This window comes from Danio aesculapii, chromosome 17, assembly GCF_903798145.1.
Source record: "Danio aesculapii chromosome 17, fDanAes4.1, whole genome shotgun sequence".
Lineage (NCBI taxonomy): Eukaryota > Metazoa > Chordata > Actinopteri > Cypriniformes > Danionidae > Danio > Danio aesculapii.
Window position 1 is genome coordinate 26,366,697 of NC_079451.1, and position 17,764 is coordinate 26,384,460.

The 17,764-nt window shown below is 35.7% G+C and overlaps 1 protein-coding gene across 2 annotated transcripts in view; it reads right to left on the bottom strand.

Annotated features, from left to right (window-relative positions):
• Positions 1 to 17,764, bottom strand: part of grid1a (glutamate receptor, ionotropic, delta 1a) — a 435,683-nt gene that overhangs the window by 23,224 nt on the left and 394,695 nt on the right. For both annotated transcript variants that reach the window (XM_056477338.1, XM_056477339.1), the window contains exons 9-12: positions 14,905 to 15,006; positions 9,440 to 9,637; positions 8,926 to 9,256; positions 5,327 to 5,465 (exon numbers count right to left, since the gene is read on the bottom strand). In XM_056477338.1, coding sequence (XP_056333313.1) covers positions 5,327 to 5,465; positions 8,926 to 9,256; positions 9,440 to 9,637; positions 14,905 to 15,006 — 770 coding nt within the window. The remainder of the gene's footprint in view (positions 1 to 5,326; positions 5,466 to 8,925; positions 9,257 to 9,439; positions 9,638 to 14,904; positions 15,007 to 17,764) is intronic.

Sequence of the window (17,764 nt, forward strand, 5' to 3'; positions counted from 1 at the left end):
AAAGGTCCACTAGGAGTATAAAGTCAGAAATCAGAGGGATGGAATGCAATAAGCTTCCCCCAGCTTGGATTTTCAGTTGGGTTGAGAGAACTGAATTCAATGAGCACATGGATAACATTTACAGAGGAAAGAGAAAACTATTTGCACATCAGGTAGGGCATTGGCAGTTCATATAAGACAACTCTCATAGTCAAACAAGAGAACACTTTTAAAGCTGTAAGAGAATTTACTTCTGCTCCGACAGTGCAATTATTCTTCTGTAGTGAGCGAGAAAGAAAAGAATCACTGCAGTACTTTTGTGGCGCATTGTTTGTGTTATCTGACAGTTGTGCTCTAGCTCTCTTTCTGTGTACTTATATGATCACACTTTACAATAAGTTTCCATTAGTCAATGTTAGTTAAAGGGCACCTATGATGAAAATCAACTTTTTGAAGCAGTTTGGACAGAACTGTGTGTAGGTATAGTGTGTCGCCAGTCATATTGGAGTGATATAAAGAAAATAAGTCTCGCGAGCACTGTGTGTGTGAACCTTGTAATGACATTGTGTGACTCATCGTCGCAGAAAGGCTTGAATTAACCCTACAACAAATACATCAAATAATCATTGGGGAAGTTCTTACTGTAGTATTTCTGACAAATATTACGTGAGATCTGCTTCCTTCATGTCTGTCACTGTGCTGTTTATCTGACACAGCCGAGACGGAGACTGAGGTACACTCTGACAGGCACGTAGAACGATGGACGGGGAGAACAAGCATTAAAGGCACAGACAACAAAAACAGCTATATAGTGTTCAGAACAGAAAATTCTAATATTCTGCAAGGTATAATAAATAATCTGATGGGTGTTTTGAGCTTAAACTTTACAGACACAACACTGGAGACACAAAAGACTTATTTTAAATCTTGAAAAGAGTGGCCTTCAATGTATTTACTAACATGAACTATGCATGAACTACTTGCACAGTATTTATTAGTCATGGTTCATGGTTTAATGTCTTCATGTCATCCTTAGTTTACGTGTCCATGAGTTAACATCTACCACACGTAGATGATGAACCACACAGGTGAGAGGGCTTGACAATCCACCTGTAGAAACACAATTCACTCTTCTCTCTCCATAAAAAACACTCCCCTTACTCTAGCCCCTAATTTACTGAGCACTAACAGTTCCTTGTATAATTAGCACCTCCTGCACTGTAAACCCTAATAAGTTAAACTACTCAAATTATTTGAGGAAAGTAATTGCCTCAGTTTGTTTGAGTAATGGGAAATCGACAACTCAATTAATCGAGTTGACCAAATGTGGTCTCTTCATTGAATTAACTTAAATGTTTAAGGACAGATAACTTGAAATGGCTAATAGACTAAACTTCCATATTTTTCAGTTTTTATATAATTTACTTAATTACTTACTTACTGCCAGTGTCATTTAAATCGAAGTTGATATTTAGCCGCACCATGTTGGTGTTTCGTAACATCTTATTTTTACGAGGTGGGTCTTTAGCCCAATGCTCAACTCCCAACCTGGAGTACTAAGGCATACACACAAACACTACGGACAATTTAGTTTACCCAATTCAGCTACTGTACAGTTACTGCGCATGTCTGTGGACTGTGGGGGAAACCGGAGCACCCGGAGGAAATCACGCAAACACAGGGAGAACATGCAAACTCCACAAAGAAATGCCAGCTGACCCAGCCGGGACTCGAACCAGCGATGCTTCTTACTGTGAATGACAGCACTACCCCTGCATGTATATCAATTAAGAAAAATGTATATAAGCATTTAAATATCTACAGTACTTACTAATTTAACTTTTTTCTTTCGTCAGATAGGTTCAGGTTGTGCCTTTGTCCTGCTGTGCTTCAGAAAAACTGAACATCACAAGCAAAATGACCACCTTGTGTCATATAACATATATTGACCAATCAGCGTGGTTGTCAAGGCAGAATTTCAAGCGCAACCAATCATTTTAACAAACATGGTGAATCATTTTAGGAAATTAAAATGTTAAGTTCAGAGAACTTAAAATATTAATTAAAAGTTTTTTGCTGCCTAATGAGTAAATTAAACACACGTTTAAGTTTTGATGCCAAAACTTGGTATTTTAAGTAATGTCAAGTTATATTAACTTAATATCTTTAGTAATGACAACAGCAAGGTTTACAGTGTGTGTGCACTGCTTCTTCGTGTTAAATTGCTGAATATCTCCTCGATTGTAAGTTGCTTTGGAGAAAAGCATCTGCCAAATTACTAAATATAAATGAAGAACTTTCTTTCCAATAAATAACATGAAAAAATACTGCAATAAATGTATTGCTCATACACTGAAAAAAATTATTCAAAGCTGATTTCTTGGATTTACAAATTTTTTTTTACGTTAAGTGGTTGTAAACAATTTATTTGGGCTGAATTTAAACAAACAAAGTTGAATTTTCTTAAATGTAATTTGTTTGTTTAAATTCAACACAAATAAATTGTTTGCAACAGTTTTGCAGACATCATTTTTTTCAGTGTAGTTTTTTTCATGTTAGTAAACCCATTAACTAACATTAACTAATATAACATTATTGTAAAGTGTTACGCTTTATTTACGGTAAATAAAGAGCAGCCCAGTGCAATTACAACAACAAGCACATGACACGGCTCTCTGAACCGTCTGCACTAACAAAACACCCAAAACACATAAAAAGAGAAGAAAAGGTTCTGGCACCTGAAAGAAGGAGCGAGGGGGAAAGGAAAGAAGGGATTTTAATATTAGGCGACCTTTCGTAGAATTTATGAAGAATGTCAGGAACTGTGAGCTGCCTGCTGGGAAGTGAAGCACCAATGTGATCGCTGAGAGACAGAAGGCATGCTGAGATTTCAGATTTAATTTGAAGAACTATGATGCATTTAGCTGACTCACAGTTTTCCTTCTTATAATACTTAAAGGACTTTCTTGAGTTAGATTCAGATAAGAGTTGCAGCTACTAATTCTGTCACATTTGGTCAGCATTACACATATTAGCACACTGCCACAGCAGACATCTGAGACGGGCATTAAGTACATTCATATAAAAGCGAAAAAAATCATGAATTGGCAAACAAAAGATGTTACTGAAGGTTGAGATCGAAATCAGAGCTCTTTCTGATATACTCTAAAACAGGGGTCTCAAACTGCCAGCCCTAGGGCCATTTACAGTCCGCCCCCCTCCTCCCTCCGGCCCACAACTGATGTCAAAAATATAACGAGATTAGGCCCACCAAAACATCTATTTTTTAACCACTATCATTGTTGTGCTGTTTCATCTAGAAACTTAACACCTAGTCGACATTTAAAGTACTACATTCAGATTAGTTTTACTTTCATTTTCTCTCAGCAAAGGGTCAAGAATAACACACATGTGATTTATTTCTTAGTCAGTAATTGATAAAATTTTACTAAAGCTCTATTTTTGTAAACATTCAAGGGTCTTTTGATTATTATCAGTTTTATACCACCTGTATTTTTTTGTAGAAACACTTCTTCATGGCTTACACGTTATGCTGGTGGTGTAACATATAATTTTGCTAATATTCTATTTAAATGGTCTCATTTAATAGATTTTTCTATTTTTTCTATTCTATTTTCTATAAAAACTATGTACAATAGTCTAATAGTACTGCTGAATAATTTAAAGTAAATGTGAATATGTACTTTCCTACTTTCGTAGTTTTACAAAAGAAGAAAGATATTGAGAAGAACAACTGGCAGTAAAGTCACGTAAGTTACCCAGACTGCTTTCTGCTGGTCTTACGCTACTGGGACAATACAATTGGTTGCGACAAAATAAATATTATGCCTATTAATTGTAGTATTTTCATAGCAGTTTAAACTACTACTTCAATATGTACAACAAGAAACAAAAAGCTAAAGTTTTGACTTCATATACTCTGTATATACTCACCATACATACAACAACCACCGATATGTTTGAGCAGCTGATGTGTGACACGATGTATGTGCTGATTTTCATTATCACTGGTGACAGGTAATGCTTGAAATATAAACGTCATGTGTGTTGTCCTAAGATGCATCAATTATGTCAGGTTTTTATTATGGATAATACCATGCAAATGCCACACAACTGAGTAAGATAAATTTTTTATCCAATAAGGAAGAAAAAAGCATGTGATTTTGTTTTAACAAATCATGTGATAAAAAAAAAGGCATGATCGGACAGCATTAACGGACAAACCAGCGGACCGACCACATTGCACAACATCTGAAAGGTTGTTTTGGTCATGGATGTGGTTTGGTATTATTTCAGTGGTCTCGCACCTCCAAAAGCCACTGCACGTTCATTGCATATCATTTTTATCTTCTGACGCACAAATAACTGATTATATAACAAAAGAGACACATAGTGGCTTTTCATTCTTCAGAAAATTCCATTTTCTTATGATATTTGATGCCAGTTTATCAGAAAGGCTGCTTTATTTAAAAATGTTTTATGTGATATTTCATTTTCACAAGTTTAATTCGCATCTTTGGATGGAAACATAGCTAGTGAAGCAGTCTTAAAGCTAAATTTCTTTGAATGTGGAATATTTTATAATATAATGAACCTTTTTCTATTACTAATGAAGAAAAATATATCAGGTATGATAAAGGTTCTTCACGTAACCTTCAATATCAATGGAAAAAACAGGATTTATAAGTGTGCAAGTTAAATCCAGACCCTCGCTGAACCCCACTGTGATTTTATCTAATTTAATCCTCCATTATGCTGCTTCTTTTTGTCAGTGACACAGCACTCTAGTCGTGTAATTAGATTTATTCAACCATCACCTGTTTTTTCAATTCCCAAAACCACTGAAGTCGTCTACATCCACACAAAAACTACAGTATATAAGGCTACATGTATATCCAAACAAGCAGTATAAGCTTTACAGAGAAGACTAAGAGGCTTATGTATTCTGTACCCCACAACAATTAGCAGACATTTTCTCTCCTCACCCAGCATTGAACTTTGCTGGAAAGGCACAGTGTATCGTGAGCCATTTACATGAGACAAACACTGACCGACAGACTAATCGACTACTTTTCTGGATGACTAGTCAACTAGTAAAAATGAGCAGTCGTGCAGGCTCTAATCTGATTTTAATGAAGGCAACCCAACAACGTGATATTCTAACCTGGAGCTACGTTTAGAGATGTGACAGCTCTAATAAGGCTCTCTGACACACCATGTGGTCAACAGCGTGATGAGTGAGAGTTATCAAGCCTGCATATGGGCAAGCAGCTGCAGATGTGAAGAGATCTGGCACTGAGATGCAGAGCTGGACTAGTTAACTTACCGAATAGCGTTGTCCATGCGTGACACGGTGAGGTAGGCTGCCAGATTGGCCGTGTAAGACGAACAGACAATAAGTGTGAACAGCCACCAGCTTCCCATTGCAATCCTTAGAGCCATTGAACTCATGAAAGATTCACCTCCTGCAAACACAAGAGAGACGAGAAAACATTCTACTGGCTGAATGACTGTTTACACCATTTCAGCCATACTCACCGAGAACACAGAATACAATGAAAGTCAATGCAGAGACGTGCTTTTTTTTTAGACAGCAAGGGCTTACTGGTTACATGCTAACCAGCTAAACCTTGACCCATTGTCTGTATCACTGAACCCTCCTGTGATTTTATCTCATTTCAGCCTTCCGTTATTTTTCTTCCTGCTTCTTTTTGGCAGTGACACAGCACTGCAGCCGTGTAATAAGATTCATTCTCCCATCACCAGTTTTCTCAGAAAAGCTCAACACCTTATAAGCCTGTGCTGAAATGTCAACACAATATTCCTCTCCAGCACACACAGCCCTGAAAATGTCATCAGTGACACAGAGACGGTGAGAATATAACGGGAGGAGAAAAAAGATCTGGAGCTCAATGGAGCTCGTTAGAGGCTATAAGTTTTCTTTTGGGACTCACAGTCAAATTATCTGAGATCTGAGATGTCCTTTAAGGCCTAAAAGGATATGCAAAGAGTCTGTAATTGGAAAGGTCAAAGGTTAAGTGGAATCCAGCCTCATTACAGGGTCGAGAGTGTGCTGGGTTTCAAACTAAACATCTTGCCTCATTTTAGGGGCCCAAATTTGAATCTTCAAAAAACTTTTTTTAGGAAAGTTTGAGTCATACACAACTACATCGATAAGCAAGTTTAGTTAGTTTTGGGGATGTTACGATTAACCGTGAGCGGTTGAAAATCGATCAAATGTCAAACGAATCGCGATGCATTTTTTGAACAGAGGCAGCGCTGTGTTTACAGGCCGAAACTCGCTTTACTTGCACATCAGTGGCGACCAAGAGGTGGGGCGGCAAAGCAAAATGACAGCAGGGAATTGCTCACAAAACACAAACTGTGTGCAAATATTGCAAAAAGACGTTTACATACACTAACAGAAGAACGAATATGATGCACATAAACGGACAACACAGTGAAAAACTACTGTCACAGGCATCTATACATAAAAAAACCCCAAAAAACTAATAATAAGCCAAACCACACTGACCGGATGATTTACAGTTGTTCTGTTACAGAACCAGGTATTAGATTATTTTTACCCTCTCCTTTTCAAATTAGTTTATGTATATATTAATAATTTGCTTATTATAATTGAATATTTAAAAATGTTCAAGGTTATCTCTTCTTAAGTGTATCACACTGATACTTATACTAAGTAATTATAGATGTAATATTAATTATTCACCTTCATAATCATGTTCAGCTCCTGTCTCTATCCTACTATATAATTAGTCATTTTTTTATCTTTTTATTTTTTTGCCCGTGGTCGGTCCCCTGGAGCAGAGGGCCTATTGACCACCTCTGTACACACTGCTCTCTGGTTTAGGAAAGGCTTACCTCTCCGCACCAGCCATCTCAGTCCTTAGTCACAGAGTTTTTTCATCAGCAAGGGACATTGTAAATGTGCAAAGAACTCAGACATACTGATATTTCTTTTTAAAAATGTAGAATCTCAGCACATTCACAATTTTCTTCTTTAGTTTGTATTATTTTAGTATCGTTGAGTCTTCTATAGTTTGTATTATTCTGTTCTTTTGGATTTTTTTTTTTTAAATAGCAATTTAGTTATCGCAGAAAATATATTCTTTTGCAAAAAATGTGCCGCATTTAAGAAAAAAAATGAAAGGGCTCTTCACCTTAAATTTGTTTCAAATAATTTTGTTAAAAAATCGTGACTAAATCGTGAATCGTAAGATTAATATGCTTAATCGTGAGTCATTACATCCCTAGTTAGTTTAGTAGATTTCACAATGAAATTGCAGATCATACATAATTTTTCCATTAATGATAAGCTACATTTTAAGTTCAAGTAAAATATGCTATAAATGTATAAGTAAAATTTTTGCAATTTTTTTCTTGAAGTCATTTATGCTCACCAAGGCTTTTTATACTCTATCAAAGATACAGTAAAATTGGAAGTAATATTCCGATATATTATTACATTTGTATGTTATCATTGTATTGTAAAAAGTAATTAATCAGGTGATGACAAGTCTCCATTTTCAGAAGCCATTATCCCCATCTTCTATGTCACATAAACCTACAGAAATAATTTGGTTGAAACTAGTTGTGTCACTTTTATGCAGTTTTCCCCATAAAGGCAATGAAAGCTATATTTAAATGTGTGCATCCTTCTTTAAGGCACAGTTTACCCCAAAATGACAATTTTGTCACGATTATCTCACATGTTTTTCTGTCATTTTCTGTGTGAGTTTAAGGGGTCCAGTGTCATTTAAACCCCACTAACAAAAGCATAACATGACTGTAAGTAAATGGTAACAGAAACCGGAGTTGTTCCTTTAAGGCTCTTAACAATTGTTGAACAAGGTTGTGTGTTCATAAAGTGTTACTTTTATCAGGATTAGAGGCATAATGCAAATCAAACACTATAAACACATCTTTTACAGTGCTCAGCATATATAAGTACACCCCTCACAAATCTATCTTATAAATTTATATTTATAATAGGAAGCTATACAATATTATATTTGTGCATATACATTAGATTAGTCAGTACTGAAGCCAAATCTGGAGCTTATCTAACAAAATAACTTACTATAACAGTCCAATAACTAGTACACCCAAGTTATAGAGAAATATAAAAAAAAATTAAAAATAGGAACATTCTAAATATGTTTGTTGACTAAAATATTATTTTAATAAATATATCTGTTTAATAAATCGGTTTTGTTTAAATGAACCAAAACACTTTGCCTATATTTAATGAGAAATGGATCAAAATATTCATTTTCACAATGGGGTGCACTCAATTATGCTGAGCACTGTATTATCATATGGTTGTCCTTCATAAGTGAAACTGAATATTTATTTAAGAAGGTGACCCAAATGCAAAACCTATTTTCATAATCACTAGCCATGTGTGTTCCAGAATCAAATTATCAGTCCAGGAAGTATAATTACAAACCTGAAAACATCTGTAGAAAAAAAAAGCGTCATTCAACAGCTGTTATCAATTGCTTGCATCTTGGTGCTGACAAGATACCCAGACTAAACAGTAAAAAGTTTTGGCATTTATCTGAAACCCCAAACACACTTCTCCCATCACAGACACCTTTAGACAAATAAAGTACATCTTTCAACAGTGAGCTGCAGAATTCTTATGGAATACATTTTGCCAAACAGTCAAAATGGAGTACCCTAGGGATCAGCTCCAGTGCTGTAAGTTGCACTTAAGAAACATTTGAAGAGCTATATATTCTGCTGAAAAGATGTTTTTTCCTAAAATAAAAGTATTAAAATGCTGTACTAGCCGCGCTCCTGCAGACAGGAATGTCAGCAAGCGATTGCACTATCCAGGAGAGGTGTCTATTCAGCAGTACCTCATCCCTCATGTTCATGTGACGTGACCCAGCTCACCTTGCTGTACAAAGGCTCCGTAGACGATCCAGATGGCACTCTGAAAGGACGTGGTGACAGAAGCAGGCTGGTGGGGCCCAGGAGGATTCTGAGAGCGGACAGACTGAACGCGTCGGAGCAGAAAGACCATGACACCCACCACAGGAATGGCAGCAGCAATGCAGGCCCACACCGCTAGGTCAAACGGTGCCAGCAAGGAGAAGATGTTGAGTCTCTCTTCTGTTTTAGTCATCAGGATTCCCACTGAATAATCCAGATAACGTTTACTGAAGTCCACTACGTTTTCCCGTTCCGGAGTGATGGTGATGGCTGAAATAGCCACATCTGCCCGCTAAATAGCAATGCATGGAGAGTACATGTTAGGCATAAGATAACACATTTAATGACTTCACAGCTACATGTGCCTAAACAAATATAATAAATTGAGGTTAAGTCAGTTATAAGGTAAGTCAATTATACAAACAAACACTATACAGTATATAAGCATCACACACTATCCAAATCTAAAGCTCACCTTCCCAATTAGCTCTCCGATCATTCCATTCCAAGTCCCGTTGGCCTGAGGAGATCCATATTTCGCATCAGCCACCTGGTACATCTCATACTTAAATCCTAGAATTTTGGCCAGGGCATCTAGAACATCTATGGAAAAACCTTTATATCTTTTGGGCTGACCTAGAATGTTTTCAGCCACCATTACGAAGGGCTCCTCCTAAAGAAGGGAAAAAAATTAGGCGCTTATTTAATTCTTTATTACTTTACATTTTGGTAACCAAATTTAGATGAGAGGATGCAAGCACTTGTTTTGTCTTTACATACACTGCCACTGATATTTGGGGTCAATGAGAATTCAGTATTTTTGAATTCCTTGAATTAAGCAGAATACAATACTTACCATTGCTGCATTTATTCGATAGTATAGTACATTATACATAGTAGGCAAGTTATTGTATAACAATGGTTTGTTCTGTAGACAATCGAAAAAAAAATTGCCCAAAGGGGCTAATGATTTTGACCTAAAAATGGCTTTGAAAAAATTTAAAACTGCTTTTATTCTAGACTAAATAAAACAAATAAGACTTTCTCCAGAAGAAAATATATTATCAGACATACTGTGAACATTTCCTTGCTCTGTAAAACATCATTTGGGAAATATTTAAAAAAGGAAAAAAAATGAAATTCTGACTTCAACTGTACATATAGTTAAATACTATGTACTATATTTTAATAGTATTTAATTTTCAGTAAAAATGTCAGCATCAGTCATCAGTTTCTCAGAAATGTTTATTACATGCTAATTAGGAATAACAGAACAGCAATTATTTCAAAAGGGTTTTTGTACGTACCAATAATTGAAATCTTACTTTTGATCAGTTTATTTAATTACTAATTAATTAATTGTCATGTTACTGTGTTCTAATTACATTTTGGGGAATGCAGTAATGTAACAAATTACATTTTAAATTTGTGTAATTTTGTTTATTAAATATTTATTCGTTACTTACGGTATAAATATAGATTTTTATAAAACAATATTTGCTTTGGTAAGGGCGATGCGGTGGCGCAATGGGTAGCATGTTTGCCTCACAGCAAGAAAGTTGCTGGTTCGAGCCTCGGCTAATTGAGTTGGCATTTCTGTGTGGAGTTTGCATGTTCTCCCTGTGTTCGCGTGGGTTTCTTCCGGGTACTCCGGTTTCGCCCAAAAGTCCAAAGACGTGCTACAGGTGAATTGGGTAGGCTAAATTGTCCGTAGTGTATGTGTATGAATGAGTGTGTATGGATGTTTCTCGGTGATTGGGTTGCAGCTGGAAGGGCATCCGCTGCGTAAAACATGTGCTGGCTAAATTGGGGGTTCATTCCGCTGTGGCGACCTCGGATTAATAAAGGGACTAAGCCGAAAAGAAAATGAACGAATGAATGTATTTGCTTTGGTCACACTTTATTTTTTATGGTCCATTTAATGCATCTACATGTCAACTAAATCTCATTAGAGTATAAGTAGACTGTTAGGTTGGGGTTAGGGTTAGTGTAAGTTGACATGTACTTGCAAAGTTTCTTATAGTCAGCTAAATGTCTGTTGAAGGAGCAGTATCAACATATATTAAGCAGGCTGTCTACTAATGCTCAAATAGACCATCAAAATAAAGTGTTACCTTTGCTTTTTAAATCACGTTTTCTGCTGCAATGTCAGTTAATGAGCATTAACTATTAAATTGCTGGAAAATGCGAGCTGAAATAGCTGCTGATGAGAGTGGTTGCTTCTTCTAATACAGACATTTCTTTGATTTCATTGAGCGTAAAAAAAAAAAATTACTGTGAAATGCAGTCTATGTTCAGTCTCTGAAGAACTATCCTCTGCTTTTAACTTAACCAGCAACTAGTTCAAGCACTTAAACAGAAAGCATTCTACGACAATACATGTCGTCAAGGAGGACACCAGCGCCCAAAAACACAGAGGCCCAACTCAGCCTAAATAGGCTAAATTGGATTTTTGTGCAGGATCGGGAGTGAAGGCATCTTCTGAAAATGTACAGAGAAGTGTAGCTTCTTATGTGGCCATTCACATGTTGCGTCTTTTGTGTGCACAAGTTATTTTTTCCAATGGAGGTGTATATTGTTAGCGACGCGAACACGTGGCAGGCAAGCGGCAGAATGCACTCTTGTAATCTTGATTTCAATTCAACTTTTGAACGTTTACAGTATGTCTCCACAACCGCAGACATAGTATCTCTTTCCTACTATGAATGCCAATGGTTACAAGTATCTAGTTTTCTTCAAAATGTCTTCTTTTGTGTTTTTGTCAAGCTTCTGTATTATTGAATATTAGTGAATATTAAATTACTGAAAGAGTTGCAGTTTATTTATTATTATTTTTTAAAATATGTTTTATATGTTATGAAAGTAACTTCAAAGTAAAGTAATTAGTAATCTGATTACTTTTTACATGAAGTGATTAGTAATGTTATCAAATTACAATTTTCCAGTATTAATCAGTAATTTTTTAATCTATTACTTTAAGTAACTTACCCTGCTTAATTTTGAAAAAATAAAAATAAAAATCATACATGCATCTCATGTGCAATTGTTTTGCAGAGCTTTTCAAACTATGACATTTCTGAGTTGGAATTTCTCACAATTTACATGCATCTCTCAGAGCATCTTGACACTAATGGACAGGCTTATAAGCTGACATATCCATTATTTGGCGTTAGTGTCACAGATTCAGATTGGATCTTATCAATTATTAATTTGAAGGGGGGAGAAAGATGAAAGGAGAGAACTGCCTGACTAATACGTTTGGACATTTTTCTGTGATTTAAAGATTTAATATTGATTACAAACCGTTTCTCTGTGGTGAATCCATCTGTTCAGGTCGTGGCTTGTGGTCAGATTGGCTCTCAGTCACATTCAAAGCATTGGCTGACGTGACACTTTTACCAGTGACAGCTGGGACTCTTTGGTCTCAGGTTAATCTAAATGAAGTGTTTCAGTTGACCTGTTATACCATGGCCAAAAGAGCATGCGCTGCCCCATCAGACAGAAATTACCTCTCTAAATTCATCTGGGCGATTTGCAGTAAGGCATATCACCACCAAACAAGATTGACTGTTTTCTTGAAACAGGCCCTGTGCACTCAAACGCAGACGGATGAAATATCTGAGGCTCAAGCTAGTGAACTGTAATTGTGTTGTGAGAGAGCACCATAGAGATAGACTGGAGAATAAATAAAGAGCAAAGCCCAAAGGAATCCTTGGCAAAAAAGCATCAAGAGCGTGCATGACTAAAGTACTGATGTCTGATGAGAAAAAAAGACAAAAAATACACAGCGCAACCATCTGGAAACATAAACTGCTTATGACAACCATAAATAATGAATGTGACTGTGATCCATAATATAATTTAGCAACACAATTCATTGTTCTTTTGGATTTCGAATCTATTTTCATTAAATTTCTTACACGTTTGAACAATAAAAGAAAAGTTCAGAACAATAAATTAAAATTCATATCATTTTTATACTTGAGTTTTATGTTTTTGTATCTATTAAAAAAAGTCTATTTTAAAAGAGTAATTTGTCTAAGTCAAATGTGCTACACATGCTCATGTTATTGTACTCAATTTTTTGTATAATGTTGTGGGTCAAAAAGCAGTAAAAAAGGTCATGATTTTTACAATTAAAATACACGCCCGATTCGAATGTTATCACTCGATTGAATGGGCATTATCAGTGGTTATCAGCTGATAGATATGGGCCAGTAGGGGCTTTCTAAAACCTACTGGTAGGGTCAGAAGGCTGTTATCATCCATCCACATGGATAATCAGCTATACCAAGTATAGAGAGGACTCCAGATCAGTTTTTTACATTAGTGTGACCGTTGGGTTTGGGGTAGGAGTAGACATTTATAAAATACAGTTAATGGGAAATTTAATAAATAGTATAAATAATTCTTGTTAACTTTCGGCCACAGCCATATCTGATCTATAGCTGATTGACCATGTTGATAGATGATAACAGCCTTCTGAGCCTACTAGTACCGCTACTGTCCCATATCTATCAGCAGACTACTGAAAACGCCCATTCGATCGAGTAATAACATTCAAATCAACTGAAATACAATTTAAATAATTTTAGAATTAATCACTATTTTTAGCCAGTCCTAGCCATGATTTTAATGCCTGGTTTATACCCGACTCGTCGGCTAGTTTGCTTGAGTGCACTCGGCGAATGTAACATCATCGTGGTGTTTGCGGCAGTTCGCTTTGGGTGCATGTGATATGATTTCGAGCGTATGAAATTTTTTGTGACTCGAGCAAACAGTTCGCATGGCGCCACGTCTCATTTGAATTGAATAGTGATTAATTTTGAAGAGATTTTGTCTGAAACAGGCACGACTGTACAGACATCTTTATGATTTGTCCATGTGTGATCATAGGGATAACCAAATGTACAATAATTCTTGACTAGAAATTTCAACAGCAGTGGGAAAGGAGGAACTTTTTTGTAAAAGTTTGGAACCTGAGGGATAGATTTGTTAAAGCCAAAACAGATTATTTAATTACGGAGATATGTTTTTTCACCATTCATTTTGAATTTAAAACAATTTAATAGTTACAAAACTATAATTATGGAACAAATGATTTATTTGAAAACTGAAAAAGAATATTTGAACCTTTCAGTTTACAACATACTGATGCCCTGTTTTTTGGACTTTATTGGTGATAATGATTTATTCTTTCTATAATAAAACATATTTGTAGAGAAACCTATGTTCTGTTGCCATTAATATTTTAATAAACTTTATATATGTAGAACAGTCCGAGATATGAACAAAAGCAAGTGATGCGCCAAAGTTTGATTTAAAAAATCTTGAATGGTTATAAAAAATCTTTATAATCTTTAAAGTAACTAATAAAAATAATTAGCTTTAAAATCTTGAACAATATTAATGATATGACGTAGTTGGGGAAACTTCCTACTTCTATGGTTATCCGTCTGATTTTACGGTGGTTTTTTTTGACTGCCCCCTGACGTTTTAAACAATATCACAATGGCGAATGCATCAAGTATAAAAGCCTCATCCGTTTCATGAGGTACGCGCGCAGTCAGCGCCATGCAACAGTATAAATCAGGCTTTAGACTGTTTTAGGAACTGATGACACTACAAAGTATCTTTTTATTTCATAGGACATGATTGTGGAACAATACTTTTTTCTCTATAGCTACATGCCAGCCATCCAATCATTACCTGCAGGAACTGGTTAGAAGAGAATAAAATCCCTAAGCTTATAAATGGGGTTAGTGGGTTAAACAACATTATTCAATCAAAAAACGGGGGAGGGGAAATGATTGCTTGACAAGAGTTGTTATTCAAAGAGCATGTACTTCTAAATCATCCTTTTTCATTCCAGTAACCTGACATTAGTAATACTTTGATTGAACCTACGGGGAGCTGAATCAGATTTATTGAAATACGCACCAGTAAGGTCACCACTTTCAGAGTAATTCCTTGCATGCCGTGATCAGCCCGGTTCTCCCTCAGACTGCCGTTCAGCCCACGATCAGAGTCCCATGTTGCCAGCTGCGAAAAAGAAAGAGAGAGAGACTGTGATTGAGCTTTGATCAAGTTTGAGATGGCAGACATGATTGCAAAAAAAAGGAAGAGGACAAAAAAAAGTGTTCACAGGAAGAACAGGGCCGTTGCTGAAAGCCTGGCATGACCTCAAATGTACACAAACACTCTTTTGTCAATGTTAGACAGAAATCAGAAGCTCTTTCAAAATTCATCTCAAAGGTTTGGCAGTTTGTGCTTTTTGTCACATGCCCGGGTGAAAATGATCATGTAATCATGTGCTGTGGTCGCCTAGGAAACAGCTGTCACATTTTTCACCTTCTCTTTTGAAACTAAATTGAACACACACAGGCGTGCAAACACACATACACACAAGCATACACACTAGGAGATAGATCTTCTCTTTGTCAATATGACTCATAGGCTGTTGATTAGAGCCAATATCACCACAGAAAACACAATAAAACAGAAAAGAACAACAGAAACAAAACTTTTATTTAATTTCTAATGGCCTTGAAGACTAAACAGCACAATACTTTGTCTTTTAACTTTTCTTTAAGAATCAAGAAATCAACATTTGGTGGATTAACGCTGGTTTTCAAACATTTGTTATTCTTTAAATAATTTTTTTAATCTAAATTAATCTATTATTTGACATTTTAAATTTTAAAATCACATATACAGTTTAAACTATGAAAAACTTGACCAAATTGACAGACCAATTAGAAACACACATACAGTGAGGGGAAATAAGTACTATATTCAACACTATGTTTCTCCGTAAACATACTATACTTCTAAAGGTACTGTTGTTGCTTTGGCAGGTGTGTGTGTGTCTGTTTCTGTTTCTCTCTCTCTCCCTCTTTTTACATCTGCAGCCTCCGCCCTAATGACTTTTCTGTGGGTCCACTCAAAGATAGTTGGCTTCATGTTTGTGGGTGATAAAAAAAGAAAAAGACAAAAAAAAAAAAAAAGACAAATAAAGAGACCCGACACCAAAGGGTCATAAATGTAATTTTTTTTTTGTCTGGTGATCTTTTATGTTGCGGCCTTGTTCCTAGACCAGGGTCGTAACACTGTTGACTTGAAATTTTCAACAGATGTTAATAACATCCAAAGAAAATCATAAATGAAAAGAAAACAAATCTAATTAGTTTATTAATTAAGCTATGTGTAATAAAAAAGACAGGAAAAAATATTGAACACATGAAGGGAGGTGTAGAAAGACAGTGAAAGTCCAGACAGCAACTGAAATCTCTCAGAAGTTATTCAGCAACCCTCTGCCCTTCGTCATAAATTAATATTAGCTGCTTCAGTCCAACATCTACATTTTCAGGATGATGAAGATGAAATCAATGATCTAAAATACAACCAAGGAAACTCTCAAATGCTTTCAGAGAAAGAAAATCAAGCTGTAGAATGGTACAGCCAATCACCTGACTTGAATTCAATAGAAAATACAAATTAAAGATCAGATTTTATAGACTAGACCCACAAAACTATCAAGACTTTTACACTCTGTTGAAGACTGTAATAAAAATCACACCTGAGCAATGCATGTAACTTTATTCTCCATATGAGAGGCGTCTTTACGCTGCTATCACCAAAAAAGACTTTTATGTAAAGTATTAAATATGTCTCAATAGTTCAGTACATATCACCTTGTGTCATTTAATTGTTATTCATTCATTCATTTTCTTTTTAGCTTAGTCTCTTTATTAACTAGGGGTCGCCACAGCAGAATGATCAATTCCATGTCAACAGGTCCTTTGGGAAAAAAAACAAAACATGATGAATGAATTTTGTAATGCATTCCATTAATTCCATTAAACAAACAAACAAACAAACAAATAAATAAATAAATAAATAAATGAATAAATAAATAAACTAACAAGGTAAACATATTAGGCGCAATGACAGAAATGATTTCTAAGGTTTTCTAAAACACAATCTCTGAGAAATATCAATATCAAAGTGCAGCTTTGAAAACACTTCAATTAATATTCAAACATTCTATTACTGAATATTCACATAATACAGAACATGCACATTAATCTCTATTATTCTTCAGTTTCTTTATATCAGTCCATGAACAAAAACTCCTTTCAGCTTTGTGGGTATTATCCTGTCTGTGAGTCACCACATTAGTAGAATATAAGACAGTTCCTGAGCCAGAGCAGAAATGACAAAAGGAAACTGCTTATATTCTCTGTTCAGAAGCAATGACAGCACTTCTCTACAACACAGCAGTGCACTTGAAGATGAAAGCTCTGATGCATCTATCTTTAACTTTAGGTCCATTCATCATAATCCCAATATCCCACTAGATCCATTCCTCCGCTGTGATGGATTCGGCAGGCCATTGCACTAACATCCAGGAAAGAAGCAACTCTGACCCAGAAATCATCCATGGCTTCTGTCTGGCCAGTGTTTGACCCTGAAATCCTCTATGAGTGACAGGATGACAGAGGCTTTAACATCTGTTCCAATAATACATGTCATATGTCTTCACTGTGGTAGCCAATAACCTGCATCTGTCACAATAATAAGCCCTACCTCATTCTTAATAGCAGATTCAGCTCAAATAGACAGATTTATTACACATACAGACCATAATATACCAAGAAGAACTGAGAAATAAATAAAAGAGATGCGATGTATAACTGGGATTCATTCATTACTTTGGATATAATTGTATTGAATAAATTTTAATTTCTTAAATTTTAATGATTAAAAAGTCACTCATTCATACTTTCAAATAATTCAC